This window comes from Eschrichtius robustus, chromosome 13 (assembly GCF_028021215.1).
Source record: "Eschrichtius robustus isolate mEscRob2 chromosome 13, mEscRob2.pri, whole genome shotgun sequence".
Taxonomy (NCBI): domain Eukaryota; kingdom Metazoa; phylum Chordata; class Mammalia; order Artiodactyla; family Eschrichtiidae; genus Eschrichtius; species Eschrichtius robustus.
The window spans coordinates 26,393,831-26,411,481 of record NC_090836.1 but is presented as its reverse complement, the minus strand read 5'-3'; the positions used below and the strand labels follow the sequence as shown (position 1 = coordinate 26,411,481).

Here is a 17,651-nt window from a genome sequence, read left to right as displayed (position 1 = left end):
ACAATGTTCTAATGGAAGGACAGTATTACATAAGCACATGTGGGAGAAGGGTGGTGAGAGATGGGGTGGGGGAGGGAACAGGCACATCAGTGTTGGGCATAGTCTTTATGTACATGATTTTTTATACTTGTATCTTGATGGCATATTCATGTTTGGTAAGTCGTGCTGATGACAGAGCATGTGTGTAATTAGAATTTCTCAGTGGGTACTATTGGCATTTTGGGCAGGACAGTTCTTTACTGTGCTGAACTGATTATCCCTATGTTACTCATGGGAAAATTGATACATTGGTGAACATTATTTTGGTACAGCTTTGTAACTTACTCACTGTGAAGCAAATATGTTATCTAGAACCTATTACCCTGTGTTATTTGCCTTGTGACCAAGTTACTTTCCTTCACCACTTGTCAATGGCTAATTTTTTTACTGAGTTTGTTTTTTATTGCATTAGCTAAGGAATATATGAAGCCACACGTGAGGCCTATTATGCAGGAGCTGTTGCACATTGTTAGAGAGACAGAAAATGATGATGTTACTAATGTTATCCAGAAGATGATATGTGAATACAGTCAAGAGGTAGCCTCAATTGCTGTTGATATGACTCAACACTTGGTAAGACTGGGCAAAGTTTTATGTTAGTTGGTATAAAGGCTTTGAATAATCTAAATCAATTAAACTCCAAAATCTGGAGTTGAGTTTACATGTAATTGAAATGCTAATATAAAAATATTTGCTCTAATAATTCTGACAGTTAATAATTTCTATATATACTTTTCAGTTTTCCTAGATTTTGGATTTATTTATTTAATGACAACCAGAAGTTAATTGTTTGCTATCTGATTATAATAGCTAATATATATTCCACTTTAGTGACGAGATAAGGGAAAAATGGCTATGTTGAAAACATGACAGATTCTATCATTGATTCACTTGGCAAAGTGCATATCTTAAAGTTCGAGCAATGCTGACATTTGGATGTGTGACACTGCCCTTTTTTTTTTAAAGAATTTATGTATTTATTTATTTATTATTTATTTTTGGCTGTGTTGGGTCTTCATTGCTGCGCGTGGGCTTTCTCTAGCTGCAGCGAGTGGGGTCTACTCTTCATTGCAGTGCACGGGCTTCTCATTGCAGTAGCTTCTCTTGTTGCGGAGCATGGGCTCTAGGTGCGCAGGCTTCAGTAGTTGTGGCACACGGGACTCAGTAGTTGTGGCTCGGGGGCTCTAGAGCTCAGGCTCAGTAGTTGTGGTGCACGGGCTTAGTTGCTTTGCGGCAGGTGGGGTCTTCCTGGACCAGAGCTCGAACCTGTGTCCCCTGTATTGGCAGGTGGATTCTTAACCACTACACCACCAGGGAAGCCCAACACTGCCCTTTTGCTAACTTATAGAGAAGGGTGGGTATAGCAGTATTAATTGTTGAATGTGTTTGCTATTTTCATAGGCTGAGATATTTGGCAAAGTTCTTCAAAGTGATGAATACGAAGAAGTTGAAGACAAAACCGTAATGGCTATGGGAATTTTACATACAATTGATACTATCTTGACAGTTGTAGAAGATCATAAAGAGGTAGGATTTCTTTGTGTTTTATTATGTCATTATAGTAACTGAAATTTATATGATCACTGGTGATGAATTTTAAAGTCTTAACCTTTAAATTGCTATTTATGTTGCTGGATTTTAAAAATTACCCTCAAATTTTAAAGAAAAGTGTTAAAATGATTGAAGGGAAATATTACATGTGGTTTTAAAGTATATAGTATATCTCTTTGTGCTAAGCTTAGTTCAGTTCATCACATCTGCTATGTGCCAGGCTAGGTTTAGGGGGATATCACATTGAATAAGACATGAGCCCTGCATTTTGGAATCCATAGTCTGGCCTTCTTGGCAGAGAGCGACTGCCATTCAATCACGGTGGCAAATTTTAAATAATGGAACAAAATGCTGATGTAACAAATGTCTGAGAATGGAAGGGAAGAAGAGCTTAAAACATCATCTTTCCTAAACTGAGTTCCAGAACAATATTGGGATAAGAATTTGTGCAAACATTTGTTAAGTGCTCTCATATCCGTTAGCTGACAGAATGTTACTATGTCACCCTGCCATAGAGCAGGTAATGGTAGTGTCCTTTTGCAGAAGTGGAAAACAAGGTTCAGGTAGTATCAAGAGTCTGAATCATGTTGACAGAGCTAGAAAGTTGTAGATTTGGGGTTGCAGTCAATTGATATATCCTGATAATATGTCAGTTAATCCCTACCTAAAACCTGCTGCTCTCTTCCCCAAGTATTATATATTATATAGCCTCTACTTAACTCAAATTAGATTTGTGTTCATTACTTCTGTGAGCACGGTTGACTTGTTTGGCAATGATGGCAGCTCTCATTTTGTACAGTGGGACTTAGGAAGCAGGTGCTGGTTCTTTAAATAGCATTGTTAAACCCTGTGGCTGTTGACTTATCCTGTGTTTATCACATACCAATGGACACTTACCAGGTTCTTAAAAATGGTTCAGTTTTCTTCTCCTGGGCAGGGCTTCCTTTGCCTAAAAGGCTTAGTGTGAATTTTTATTTCCGTATTCATTATTGTATTGTCGTGTCCTTGTTGAAACAGTATGGGCCTATCGGTAAAAGTGAGATTTCCAAGTTAAGTTACGTGTCTACTTAAGGATTATTCTTTCACCTTATATGTAGAACTTATATTTTAAATTTGAAGAGAACTTAGACATCGCCTTGTCAAGTTTTCCCAAATGTGTGTGTATGGAGGATGGGCAGTAGTAGAATGAGCAGCGGGATTAGTTTGAAGACAAAACAGCATTTTATCTTTTTGTTTTAATTTTTAAATTCTTGATATTAACTTTATTTTGAATTTCAAGTAAAGTTAAAGGAGCATGTGACCTTATTGTGATTATCAAGGGAGGCATGGGTTAAAATTGAGATGCACTAATCAAATCCAGCTTCCTTAACCTACAGATGAAAAAACTTAAAGCCTTCAGCTAAATGGCTTTACCAAGGTCATAGGTAACTAGAGGCAAAACAAGGACTGGAATCTTGGTCTCCTGACTACCAGTCTTATGATTTTGAACTTTGACTTACTAAAAGCAAACTTTGAAAACAAGATTTCCTTAAAAGGAGTATTTACACGTGTACAAATACTTAATGTATGAAGAGCAGAATTAGAAATCTGGAACAGATGCTTAGTATTTTTATGGCTTAAGTCTTCACATTGAAATCCTAGATATATTAGGAATTAATTTTGGTATAAAATATGAGATAAGGAAGTAATTTAATTTGTAATTTTACTACGAATTTAACTGCCACTTCTATCATTAGTCTACTTTTCAGAATTTCCTGGTTATTCTTGCATGTTTAATTTTTCACATGAAGTTTAGAATTCTCAATTTCTCGTCTCAGAAAAGTCCTGTTGGTATTTTTATTGAGATAATATTAAAGTTATAGATTAAATTAAGAGTTATGATGAATTTTAAACTAAATGTTTAAAATATGTCTTTAGGTTACTCAGCAGTTAGAGAATATCTGTCTACGGATCATTGATCTTGTTTTACAGAAACATGTAATTGGTAAGTTCAAAGGTAGAATAAAAAGGTAAATTGGGACTATTTTTAAATTTGATGAAAAATGCATTTTAGCCCTTCAGATTCAACAAGATGGACAGTTTTGAGAGAGAGAGGCTTGCATTCTGTTCAATTTTTAGATATGCTTTCTGATAATAGGCATCCAGATTTTCATTTAGAGGTAAGCTTAACATATCCAGTTAAGAATTTTTGGTCTTGGAGTTTTCAAAGAACAGAGAATTTAAAGTTTTTTAGAAAGGAGGAACTGGGATGAGGTTCAGGTGAGGTTACTTTAATCTGGGATTGAAAAATGTGAAATGATAGACATATATCCTATCAGAAGTGTGCATTAATTGTTGTTATGTTATCTGTTATGGTGCCTGACTATGCTGAGTAGAATCAGTAGCTAATGCTGGATGTTATACACTGATTGGAATTTGTAGAGGAGGCAACTTTTTCATAGTATCCAAGCATTTTGAAGATGCCAGCCCCAAATCTTGTGGGCATGAGGGAAATGCAGCCTGTATAGTGTATAGATAGAAAGATGGAACAAAAGCATGTTACTGCCTAAGAGCAGTTGTCCCCAAACTTTTTATCATTCACACCATTAGTAAAAAATTGAGCATGTACTTCTAATATATGTGAATAATATTTGACTACCTATTTATAGGCAATATACATGTTACTATACTACATTTACATACATAAAAATAGAAATGTAAAAACATGAGATTAAATATAAATATATATGTATATATCCACTAAATGTTCTAATAGCATTCTTCTCCCATCTCAGTGGATTATCCTGCACCCTGCCGAGGGTACTCCTTACTTTTGAAATAGTTGCTATAAAGCAGTAGTTCTAAGACTTCGCTGTGCATAAGAATCCCTGAGGATCTAGTTAAAATGAAGATTCCTGGACCATAATTCAAGAGATTCTGATACACTCAAAAAGAGTATATTCACTTATGTCCTTATTCATGGAAGAGATTGTAACTGAAAATTCTCCATTAAAAAATTTTTTTAAGGACTTCAAACGTGAATTTTTAAAATTGATTTACAATATTATATTAGTTTCAGGTTTACAATGTAGTAATTTGATATTTTTATAGAATATGCTACATACAAAGTTATAAAATATTGACTGTATTCCCTGTGCTGTGCATTACATGCTTGTAATTTATTTATTTCAGGTGAAGGGGATTAAGAGATACAGATTACTAGGTATAAAATAAATAAGTTACAAGGATGTAATCTCCATTTAAATTTAAAGTAAAGTAATCTTGAGGAAAAAACGGTAAAGTAAAGGAAAGTAGTTTATACCAACCTTCTGTAATCTGCCTACACCAAATATTTAATTTGAGCAATTACAACATCAGGATGTTAAAAAAAGGAAAGGGGCCTATTTCTTGGGTGCTGTGGGCAGAGGAGAAAGCAATGGTTTCAGCTGCCTGTCTCCTCTAATCTCATCCCTAGTCCCAGGGTGATAGCTGATCTCTCTTATGTTTTCAGCTGTGATGCACATAATGTTAGTGGCCCTTTTTTGAACCAATACTTGGCTATGCAAGATCTCAGATTAAAAAAAAACAACAACCAAACTTGTTCTGGAAGATGTCATGGGCTGAATCTGTTAATCCAGGACCCCCGCCACAGCAGTCTGACCGTGTTATGTCCATGGTCCAGTCTCTTTCTATTGTCCCACTTCTCCCTCCCTCCTTTGCCTGTTTTCATTGCTAATTTACTCATGAAGTTGATTTATTATTAGAAGCCAGGCTTAGCTGTTACTGATTTAACTGTTCTATCTTATGCAGTAAGTCAAAGTTAGTAAAACCATCCTACCCTAATAGTCAATCTTCTTGGTTGAGAAAAAATGAAAAAACTTCTGGTCAATTTGAGCAGAAATGGAACTTAGTGGAAGGATAGTCATAGCACACCAAAGCAGTGGGAAGGCTGGAGTTGGCCAGAGCCAGCCAGGATTCTGCCGTAAAAGTGGTCTGCTTAGAAGGCCAGTGCTGCCTTTGTCAACACTGGGTCCTAGGCTGCTACCATAGTCCAGACTCCAACACAGACCCTGTCCCCCCCACCTGCTGCCCCCCAAAACTGGAACAGCTTTGTGCCTTCTAGTTTCTCCTTCAAGATTCAGAGTCCTGGTCTTGAGCATCTGCGTAGCCAGGTAATGCACACATGCCGTAGCTGTCACGAATGTGAAAGGAAATATTTCTTTTAGGCTTCACTTTAGGAAGAGGCATTTGCTTTCCTGAACAGAACTCTCAGAAATTTTATATTCAGACAATTAGTTGTATTTCAAATGATTGTCTTACATAACAAATTATTTCCCAATATCTATGATTTCCGTCTTATTTTGCTTTTGGTAAGGCATATATCTGTATTACTAGCTTTTGAATGTATTGTTTTAAATAATGTTACAAAAAAAATTTGTTCAAACTTCCAGGGTGAATATTAGTTCCTTTTAATAAGAAGGGAAAAAAATAATAAACTTTGAAGTTAGACTTTTTTGTTCAGTGACATGGTAGGAGTTATTTGAAATTTTTGTATTGAGGTTTGTGTTTTCTGATTGTATGTTTAGATATAATTTGCTTTTGAGTGAGGGTAATAATAATAAATATGTGTACAAATGCAAGAACATTCCGTTTGGACTCTTCTACTTTGAGTATAATTGTCTTGAGGTAAATTAAGAAATACTGTACAAATTTTACAAGCTTTGTAAATTGACGAAATACTGTCCAGTATATAGTTTGTAAAAATATGTGAGACAGACAGATATTTTCACCTAGATTAATTAAGCTCTCTGAAGAATATTAATTATTTGTGAATTTAAAATCCTGTGTAGGAGCCACATACAATAATCTGTTCCTTCTTGTATCCATTTCTAATATAGTTTTATACATATATATATAAACTATACTTTCTATATTACAAAATATAAAAAATATAATTTTTCAGTATTATAAGTAAGTTTAGTAAAAACAGATCTTTGGCTTGTCTTATTGAGTAGGGGGCAGATCTTGGTAAGAAACGGGAGGTGGCAAATAGATGTAGCTGAAGATGTGAATGCTGAGAAACAGATGCTCAAAAGTACGTTAGATATAAAACACGTGTGAGTGTACAGCCTAAATCCTCTTCTGAGTGGTCTTTGTGTTTAATTTTTGCTATTTCCTGGGATTCTAACTAGAGATTTTCTTCTTTTTAGAATTCTATGAAGAAATTCTTTCACTGGCATATAGTTTAACCTGCCATGGTATTTCTCCTCAAATGTGGCAACTTCTAGGTATATTATATGAGATTTTTCAGCAGGATTGTTTTGAATATTTTACAGGTATGACTTTGACCATGTAACATTTTTGCTTTTCTGTGTCTAAATAGATATTTTCGAGTAAAGGATGGTGCTATCATAGGAGTGTTTTTCAGCCCTAGGAATAGAGGTAGTAGGAGGGAGACCATATTGCCTACTGTATCTTGAATTACTTTGCAGTCAGAGTATATATCCATATATTTATTAATATTTTCTGAATATCGACTATATTCCAAGTATTGTTCTAAGCTCAGCAATACATCAGTGAACAAAATAGACAGCCCTTGCCCTTTTGACACTTCCATTCTAGTGGGGGGAGGGAGAGGGTAGGAAACACACAGCCAAGTAAGCAAATATACAGTATGTCTGATGGTGATGAGTGCTATGGAAAGAAAGAAGAAAATTAATAACAATCACTATAATAAATGATGAGCATTTTAGTCTTTCTGATCCACATTTTCCTCATTTATAAAAAAGGTGGATTTAACACTTTCATTTCTAGCATTTTGTGGTTGCAAGGGAAGATAGTAATGTGTGGGTGCTACAGAAATATGCTTTCAGTGGTAATAATTTATTTCTACTTCTCTTACTCAAGTCTCACTGGGATTTTGAATTTTTTTCCAGACATGATGCCTCTTCTGCATAATTATGTGACAATAGATACAAATACTTTACTATCAAATCCAAAGCATTTAGAAATACTTTTTACAATGTGTAGAAAGGTAAGCATGTCCTAATCATTTGTCATAGTGATTCTTACTAATGGTTTACTTACTAATGTTTACTTACTAATGTTGTATTTTACTTCAGGTACTCTCTCAATTTGTTTCTTATACATTTAGTTCTGTATTGCTCTCATCAACATATATTTGTCATTTTGTATTTTCAAATGGAGTTTGGAATTATAATCTGAAAATTTCATATTGTGTGTTATACTTAAGAATGTTTGCTACTTTTATAGCTGTGTACTTTATAATGCTTAGGTAAATAATTTTCTTTGTGTTTTTTCTTTCAAAAATGCAGACTTGCTCCTTGATTAAAAAAGAGTGCTAGAAAAATACCACACAGTTTGTCAATTATTGATTTTTCTTTTAATTGAATGTATATATTAGAAGACACTAGATATAGGTAATTTGAACATAAATAACATAAGACAAAAAATTGGAATAGTTGGAAAAACAGCATCATTTAGCTCAATACAAGATAATTGGTAAGCCACATAATGGCTACTGTTGTATTTATGCACAAACATGATTGTCTACTATGTTCTCTTTGTCACAAGTTAGATTTGGCCCTCTTGGTTATATCTGGTAATCATTGATGAGTAATGCTTTCCTCCTCTTTTAGGTGAATATATGTATCAATATATACATAAATATAAAACTGTATTGCATAGAGATGACAGATTTTAGAAAGCTCAAATAGCCAGAAACCTAAGTTTGGCCTTGGAGTTGGGAGTAAGATAGCTAGTGTACAACCTATTTTCCTCCCTAGAAGAGATGTGTACCAGACTCTGTTAAAAGCGCTGAACTGGGCTTCCCCGGTGGCGCAGTGGTTGGGAATCTGCCTGCCAATGCAGGGGACATGGGTTCGAGCCCTGGTCTGGGAAGATCCCACATGCCGCGGAGCAACTAGCCCCGTGAGCCACAATTACTGAGCCTGCGCGTCTGGAGCCTGTGCTCCGCAACAAGAGAGGCCGTGATAATGAGAGGCCCGCGCACCGCAATGAGGAGTGGCCCCCACTTGCCGCAACTAGAGAAAGCCCTCGCACAGAAACGAAGACCCAACACAGCCAAAAATAAATAAATAAATAAATAAATAATTTAAAAAAAAAAAAAAAGCGCTGAACTGATAATCAGTTTATCTGATGGAGGTCTCAGTTCAGCTATAAAGAGCCTGAGAGATTTTGGGAAGTCACTAAGTTTCATCACATGTAAACAGCAGGAGTAGAATCACGATTTTTGAAGATTCATATAGCTCTGTAATAACCCAGCTTGTTAAGTCGTAATCGCCTGGCTGTCTTCAGTTTTTTCCTAAGTTATAGAGACAGCTGCTAGTGAGGGAAAGGCGAAGAGAAAGCAAAGGTAGAAAACATAGCAATCCTACATGGTCCTTTATAACTCACAGTTGCTCTGTATTATAGCAGATATAGTAAAAGTGACATTCACAGTGATGTCCTTCTACTTGTTGAGTAGTTAAATATATTTCGTATTTCTGGTCTTATTATTGAACTCTTACTGTACACTGGTATTTCCTAAGCACTTTATACACATGAATTTATTTAATCTTTACAACATTATATCACCTTTTGTCAAAGAGGAGACAGGCATTTTGCATTGTGCCTGAGGTTTAGAAAACTGACCTAGTCACGTAGCTGTTATGTGTTGGATCCGGATTTGAATCCTGGTAATCTGGCTCCAGAGCCCATTTTTTAAGCTACTGTACTATGTTTTGTTTCTCTTCCTTTTGTCCTTTTGGGACAAAACCTCAAACCAACAAAACCAGCAAACAAAGAAACCACGTAAATGCAATTTGGGGAAAAGGGGCTGATTTTTTTCTTTCTGTATCATATAATCCTATGACATAAGTATATTACTGTATTCCTTTTTACAGATGGGGACTGAGGTACAGAGGTTAAATATTGGGTGGGCCAAAAGGTGCGTTTGGTTTTTTCCGTAAGATGGCTCTAGTAGCATTTAGTTGTCTTTAACTTCATTTGAAACAATTTTGTTAAGATTGTATGTGACAGCTGTCATATCACTGTGAGTTTAAAAAAAGACTTATCAAAATTGGTGAATTTTTGTGTAGCCATTTTAATATTGAAGATGGAAGAAAAAAAGCAACATTTTTGGCATATTAAACTTTATTATTTCAAGAAAGGTAAAAACGCAACTGAAATGCACAAAAAGATTTGTGCAGTGTTTGGAGAAGGTGCTGTGACTGACCAAACGTGTCAAAAGTGGTTTGCGAAGTTCCGTGCAGGAGATTTCTTGCTGGCTGATGCACCACAGTCAGGTAGACCAGTTGAAGTTGATAACGATCAAATCGAAACAATAATTGAGAACAATCAACATTATACCACGTGGGAAATAGCCGACATACTCAAAATATCCAAATCAAGCGTTGAAAATCATTTGCACTAGCTTGGTTATGTGAATTGCTTTGATGTTTGGGTTCCACGTAAGTTAAGTGAAAAAAACCTTCTTGACCATATTTCTGCATGCGATTCTCTCCTGAAATGTAATGAAAACGTTCTGTTTTTAAAACAAATTGTGATGGGCAATGAAAAGTGCATACTGTACAACAATGTGGAACGGAAGAGATCGTGGGGCAAGCAAAATGAACCACCACCAACGGCACCAAAGGCTGGTCTTCATCCAAGGGAGGTGATGTTGTGTATATGGTGGGATTGGAAGGGAGTCCTCTATTACAGCTCTCCCCAACATTTTTGGCACCAGGGACCGGTTTCGTGGAAGACAGTTTTTCCACGGACCGGGGGTGGGGTGGGGGAATGGTTTTGGGATGATTCAAGCGCATTATATTTATTGCGCACTTTATTTCTGTTGTTATTACATTGTAATTGATAATGAAATAATTATACAACTTACCATAATGCAGAATCAGTGGGAGCCCTGAGCTTGTTTTCACTTGCCACTCACGGATAGGGTTCTGATATGAGTCTGCAAGCAACTGATTTATTGTGGTCTCTGTGCGGGCAGACCTCTCTGCTGATGATAATCTGTATCTGCAGCCACTCCCCAGCGCTAGCATCACCGCCTCAGCTCCCCCTCAGATCATGAGGCATTAGATTCTCATAAGGAGCACGCAACCTAGATCCCTTGCATGCGCAGTTCACAGTAGGGTTCACGGTCCTATGAGAATCTAATGCCACCGCTGATCTGACAGGAGGCAGAGTTCAGACGGTAATGCGAGCGATGGGGAGCGATGGGACCAGTGGACCGCTACTGGTCCGTGGCCTGGGGTTTGGGGACCCCTGCTCTATTATGAGCTCCTTCCAGAAAACCAAACCATTAATCGCAACAAGTACTGCTCCCAGTTAGACCAACTGAAAGCAGCCCTCAATGAAAAGAGTCCAGAATTAGTCAACAGAAAACACATAATCTTCCATCAGGATAACGCAAGAGCACATGTTTCTTTGATGACCCGGCAAAAACTTACAGCTTGGCTGGGAAGTTCCGATTCATCTGCTGTATTCACCAGACTTTGCACCTTTGGATTTCCATTTATTTTGGTATTTACAAAATCTCTTAATGGAAAAAATTTCAATTCCCTGGAAAACTGTAAAAGGCACCTGGAATAGTTCTTGGCTCAAAAAGATAAAAAGTTTTGGGAAGATGGAATTATGAGGTTGCCTGAAAAATGGCAGAAGGTAGTGGAACAAAAGGGTGAATACGTTGTTCAGTAAAGTTCTTGGTGAAAATGAAAAATGTGTCTTTTATTTTTACTTAAAAAACTGAAGGCACTTTTTGGCCCACCCAGTAGCTTTTCTAAAAACACAGCTCATAAATGGTAGAGCTAGGATTTAGACCAAGGCATTCTGGTTCCAGAGCCCACATGTTTAGAATCTAGATCTAGAAACACTGCTCTAGGGGTAGAATTTTAAGTTTATGTAAATAGGGTTGGTTCTTGGTTTTGCTAGCTACCTGCTTATGTTTCAGCTCACTGATCCATCTGTTTTCCAGCTTCTACAATTTTATAGCTGTCTGTTTTTTCTTTTTCTCTGTCTTTGTGGATATATGCCTCTAAAATATCTTTACCTTTATTTTAATGGCCTTTGGGAAGGGATAAAATTGAATGGGGATGTTCAATCTGTCATCTTTATCTGGAATATCTTTTAAATTCAGTTTTCTTATATTGTATTTGTCTAGGAAATTATCCAGTTCATCTAAGTTTTCAAATATATAAGGAATATAATATTCTTCATAGTATTCTCATTTTTAATCTTTCCTTTATCTGTATTTATGTCTTTCATAATGTTTTAAAATTTTGCTTTCTTTGCTTTTTAAAAATAATTTTGGCAAAAGTCTACTTCATTAAGTTTTTTTTTAATGAATCTATTTTTGATTTCTCTTTGTTTTACCTCTTTTTGTTTATATTCCTAATTTCTATCTTACTTTTATTCTCTGGGTTAAGTCTGTTCTTTTTCTTATGTCTTGTGTTTGAACCCTTATTAATTTTTCCGTATTTCTTTATTTCTAATATAACCATGCCTCTACTCTAAATCTCTCTTCTGGGAACCTTATTATAAGGCTGCTGTATTTGGTGTATGAACATGTGCACTGTATAATTGTTCATATCAGTGAAAATACAGAATTGACATTAGGGGAACAGGCTGGTAAGCTTTGTTATGCTCATCTTCTGTAATACTGTATAGTCCTAAATGGTTATAATGTCTATGGAAAGTACTTCAAATTATGAAGTCCAAATGAGGAAATTAAAAGATGTGTAATATTAAATTTATGGTTTCATTATGAAAAAATGGGTGCATATAGACAAGAATTCAAAAGGAACAGAAAAACACAGGGTTTATTTAATTGTTTAAGGAGAAGGTTATTTTGTTTTCTTTTGATTTCATTGTATTTTACTGTTTTGATGCATTCCCTAAAGGGAAGCTTCATTTGTCTAGACAGTTAACTCATATAGCCTATTTTATTAATCCAAAGTTAAATAAGTGAATTATTACACCTTATAAGGAATCAGAGTAGATAAAGTAGATAGATGAACTTCATTTTGAACTTCCTTCTTTGGGTTGGCAAGGTAAACTTATGATGCAAGCAACGCTGAGATTCTAGTGGCTGAATTTTTATGTGATATTTACTTCATGTAGACTTGATTAAATGTTTTACAATTGCTGAGTGAAATTTTAATTACTGCAGGTACTATGTGGAGATGCAGGAGAAGATGCAGAATGTCATGCAGCCAAACTTCTTGAAGTCATCATTCTTCAGTGCAAAGGAAGGGGAATTGATCAGGTAATATATGTATAGAAAACATCGTACTTGATGTTTACATTTAAAATGTGCATGTCTGATTGATGTTTTGTTTATATTGTGATGGAAAATTATAAAGATAGCCTATAGTTTGTGTTTACTGGTACAGATCCTATGACAAAAATACCCAATGCAATTTGGCATCATATTTAAGAAACCATTGCTAAATTCACGTTCACAAAGATTTTCCTCTGTTTTCGTCTAAGAGTTTTATGGTTTTAGCTCTAACATTTAGGTCTTTAATTCATTTTGAGTTAGTTTTTGAATATGGTTTGCGGAAGGGGTACAAATTCATTATTTTGCATGTGGATATCAAGTTGTCTCAGCACCATTTGTTGGAAAAAAACTATTCTTTCCCCATTGAATTATCTTGGCACACTTTGTGAAATCAATTGACTGTAAATGTGAGGATATATTTCTGGATTCTCATTCAGATTTGATGAATTTTTTTGTGCTTAATCCAGGACTGCAGTACCTTTATTACTGTAGCTTTGTAGTAAATTTTGAAATTAGGAAGTTTGTGTCCTCCAATTTTGTTCCTAAGAACAAATTTTGTTCCTAAGATTGTTTTAGCTATTCTGGTCCCTTGAATTTCCATATGAATTTTAGGATCAGCTTGTCAATTTGAGCAAAGAAGCCAACTGGGATTGTGATAGGCATTGTGCTAAATCTGTAGATCACTTTGGGAAGTATTGTCACTTTGGGAATATTTAGTCTTTCAATCCCTGAACATGAGATGTCTTTCCTTTTATTTAGGTCATCTTTAATTTTTTTCAAAAATGTTTTGTAGTTTTCAAGTACAAGTTTCTTTCGTTAAAATCTCACTAAAATATTTTATCCTTTTTAATGATGTTGTAAATGGTATTGTTTTCTTAATTTTATTTTCAAGTTTTTTATTGCCTGTGTTTAGAAATGCATTTTTTCTATATTTATCTTGTTTCTTGCAAGCTTGCCAAATTTGTTTATTAGTTTTAATAGAGTTTCAGAGAATTTCTTAGGATTTTCTGTACACAAGGTCATCTCATCTGCAGATAGAGTTTTACCTTTCCAACTTGGGTGCTTTTTATTTTATTTTTCTTGCCTAATTGCCTTGGCTAGAACCTTCAGTGCAATGTTGAATGGATGTGGCGAGAGGAGACATTTTGTCTTGTTCCTGATCTTAGGGGGGGAAGCATTCCTTTCACCATTAAGTCTGATGTTAGCTGTGGGTTTTTCATAGATGTCTTTTATCAGATTGAGTGTGTTCTGGTTTATTCGTGGTTTTTTGAATGTTTTGATCATGAAGGCGTGTTGAATTTTATCAAATGCTTTTTCTGCATCTATTGAGATGATCATGTGGGTTTTGTCCTTTATTCTGTTGATACGGCATTTTGCATTAATTGATTTTCAGATGTTAAATCAACCTTGAATTCCTCGTGTAAATCCTTCTTGATCATGGAGTATGATCCTTTTTATATATTTCTAGATTCAGTTAGGTATTTTTTTAAAACTATTTTTGTACTTGTATTTATAAGAGATATTGATCTGTAATTTTTTTTTTTTTCTTGTGGTATCTTTGTCTGGCTTTGGAATCAGAGTTATGCTGGCCTCGTGGAATGAGTTGGGAAGTGCTCCCTCCTCTTCTATTTTTTGGAAGAGTTTCTGAAGGTTGGTGTTTTTTAAATGTTAGAATTTAGCAGTGAAGCCATCTTTGCCTGAGCTTTTTTTGCGGGTAGTTTTAAAATTACCAATTCAATCTCATTATTTGTTATAGGTCTACTTGTATTTCTATTTCTTTTTGAGTTAATGTAGGAGTTTGCGTCTTCCTAGGAAGTTGTCCATTTCATCTAAATTAACTAATTAGTTGGCATGCAGTTCATAATATTTCATTATGTTTCTTTTTGTTTTTGTAGGTTGGTAATAATGACCCTGTTTTGTTCCTGATTCTAGTAATTATTATCTTCTCTTTCTCTCGCTCTCTTTTTTCCCCCTTTTGTTAGTTGAGGTAGAGGTTTGTCAATTTCGTTCATCTTTTCAAGGAACCAATTTACGATTTTGTTGTCTGTTTTTTTTTTTGTTTGCTATTTCATTAGTTTTTGCTCTAATCCTCATAATTTATTCTCTTCTACTTGCTTTGAGTTTAGCTTGCTCTTTTGCCAGAGTCTTGAGGTGGAACTTTAGGTTATTAGATTGAGATAGTTCTTCTTTTTTAATATAGAGATTGATAGCTATAAATTTCCCTCTAACCACTGCTTTAGCTACATTCGTAAGTTTTGGCATGTGTTCATATTCATTCATCTCAAAATATGTCCTTATTTCCCTTGTGATTTATTCTGGACCCACTGGTTATTTAGGAGTGTGTTGTTTAATTTCCATGTGTTTGTGAATTTACCAGAATTCTTTCTGTTAATGATTTCTAATTTTACTCCATTGTAATTGGAGAACATACTTTGTGTGATTTCATTTCTTTTAAATTTATTGAGGCTTATTTTATGGCCCTGCATATAGTCTGTACTGGAGATTGTTCCATGTGCACTTGAGAATAATATGTACTTTGCTGTTATTGGGCTGAGTGTTCTATAGGTGTTTGTTAGATCTAGTTGGTTTATAATGTTGATTAAGTCTTTTATTTTTTGCTGATCTTCTACCTAATTGTTCTATTTGTTATCAAAAGTGAAGTATTAAATTCTCCAACTGTTGTTGAATTATCTAGTTCTCCCTTTGTTTCTGTTAGTTGTTGTTTCATGTATTTTGGGGGTCTGTTAGGTGTATGTATGTTTATAATGGTTTTATCTTCCTGATGAATTGACCCTTTTATCATTAAAATTGTCTCTCTTTATCTCTAGTAACACTTCTGTTTTGTTTTTTTAAAATTAATTAATTTATTTATTTTTGGCTGTGTTGGGTCTTCGTTTCTGTGCGAGGGCTTTCTCTAGTTGCAGCAAGTGGGGGCCACTCTCCATCGCGGTGCGTGGGCCACTCTTCATTGCGGTGCACGGGCCTCTCACTATCGCGGCCTCTCTTGTTGAGGAGCACAGGCTCCAGACGCGCAGGCTCAGTAGTTGTGGCTCACGGGCCTAGTTGCTCCGTGGCATGTGGGATCTTCCCGGACCAGGGCTCAAACCTGTGTCCCCTGCATCGGCAGGCAGATTCTCAACCACTGCGCCACCAGGGAAGTCCCTTTTGGTTTGTTTTGATGTTGTTTTTGTCTAATATTAGTATATCCATTTCAGCTTTCTTATGGTTGCTGTTTGCATGATATATCTTTTTCCATTCTTTTACTTTCAACCTATTTGTATCTTTGAATTGACCCATTCACATTTACTGTTGTTACTGTTACACATAGATTCAATCTGTCATTTTATTTTTTATTTATATGTCTCATGTTTTGTTGTTGTTGTTCCCCTATTCTTTCTTTACTGCTTTCTTTTGAATTAAGTACATATTTTCTAATGTCACATTTTAATTCCTTTAATTTTTTTTCCACTATTTTAAACATTTTTCTTAGTGGTTGCTCTAGGGCTTACCATATATCTTACCTTATCAGAATATACTTCAGATTGAGATTAACCTAATTTTTAGTGAGATATAGATGCATTACTCTTATATAGCTCTATTCCCTCTTCCCCCTTTTTGTACTGCTCCTGTCATATATATTGCATCTATATATGTTATAAACCCAACAATACACTGTTTGTAATTATTTCTATTTGTAATTTTATTTTATTTCAAAGAAGCTAAGAGAAAAGGCAACCAAGTATATATCTACAGAGTTTGTTATATTAGCCTTCTTATTTACCATTTCTCAGTTCTCTCTATTTGTTTGCTGTGGGTTGAAGTTACCATCTGGTGTCATTTCCTTATTCCAGTAGAATCTTGCTTCTACATCCTTTGTATTGTTAATGTTGAATATGTTACATTTTATAGTTTCAACAGTATAATTATAACATGTTATTTTATGTGATTGCTTTTTAAAACAGTTTAGAAAGTGAAAGAAATACTATTTTTACTATTTTTTATAATTACATAATTACCTTTACTGGAGCGTGTGTGTGTCTTTCTTTGTCTTTGAATTACCCTCTAGGTCACTTGCTTTCAGCCTGAAGAACTTCCTTTAGTATTTCTTGTAGGATAGGTCTGCTAGCAATTAATTCTGTTTTTTTTTTTTTTTTTCTGAGAATGTCTTTATTTCATCTTCAGTGAGGTTGAGGTCTGAAGGTATTAGTTCTGTTCTAAGCAAGTAGCATTGGGAGTAGAAGATTAGAACAAGATTCATAGTGAGAGTCATTGCAGACATTGCATGGAAAACACCAGAAAAAACAAGACATAAGATGAGGAGGGCAGGGAGAAACCTGTGAGCACAGGTTTACCTTGGAAAATAGATGATCTTTTTCACAGAAACAGAAAGTGTAGATACCAGGAGATGGGAATAGAGTGATATTACTCAAATGGTGACCATCTAATGGTGTCAGTAGGTGTTCATAAAAAAGTGTATTCAATGGTCTGGGAAAAACTGGATAAAACAAAATTCATTTCATTATTGCTTGAATTCTTAGTGCCTTTATCTGGAAATGTGCCTAAGGGAGTGATTAGTATTCTGTATTTTCCCAATTAATTTAACAGTGGAATCTTTTTGTTTTCCAAACCCAAGGAACATCTATTAACTGTTGTGAGAGTGCCGTTTAGATAATGCTGATATAGGATCTGTCTTGAGGTAGAAATAAGGGATGTGGAAGCTTAAGTCCAATGGCTTTATTTTCGCAGTTAAATAGGAAGAGTT

At 35.2% G+C, this 17,651-nt stretch overlaps 1 protein-coding gene across 3 annotated transcripts in view; it reads left to right on the top strand.

The window, feature by feature from the left end:
• The window catches only part of IPO8 (importin 8), a 68,789-nt gene that overhangs the window by 31,580 nt on the left and 19,558 nt on the right, over positions 1-17,651 (top strand). For all 3 annotated transcript variants that reach the window (XM_068562102.1, XM_068562099.1, XM_068562100.1), the window contains 6 exons: positions 452-612; positions 1,441-1,566; positions 3,508-3,574; positions 6,780-6,905; positions 7,506-7,603; positions 12,779-12,874. In XM_068562102.1, the coding sequence (XP_068418203.1) occupies positions 452-612; positions 1,441-1,566; positions 3,508-3,574; positions 6,780-6,905; positions 7,506-7,603; positions 12,779-12,874 (674 nt within the window). The remainder of the gene's footprint in view (positions 1-451; positions 613-1,440; positions 1,567-3,507; positions 3,575-6,779; positions 6,906-7,505; positions 7,604-12,778; positions 12,875-17,651) is intronic.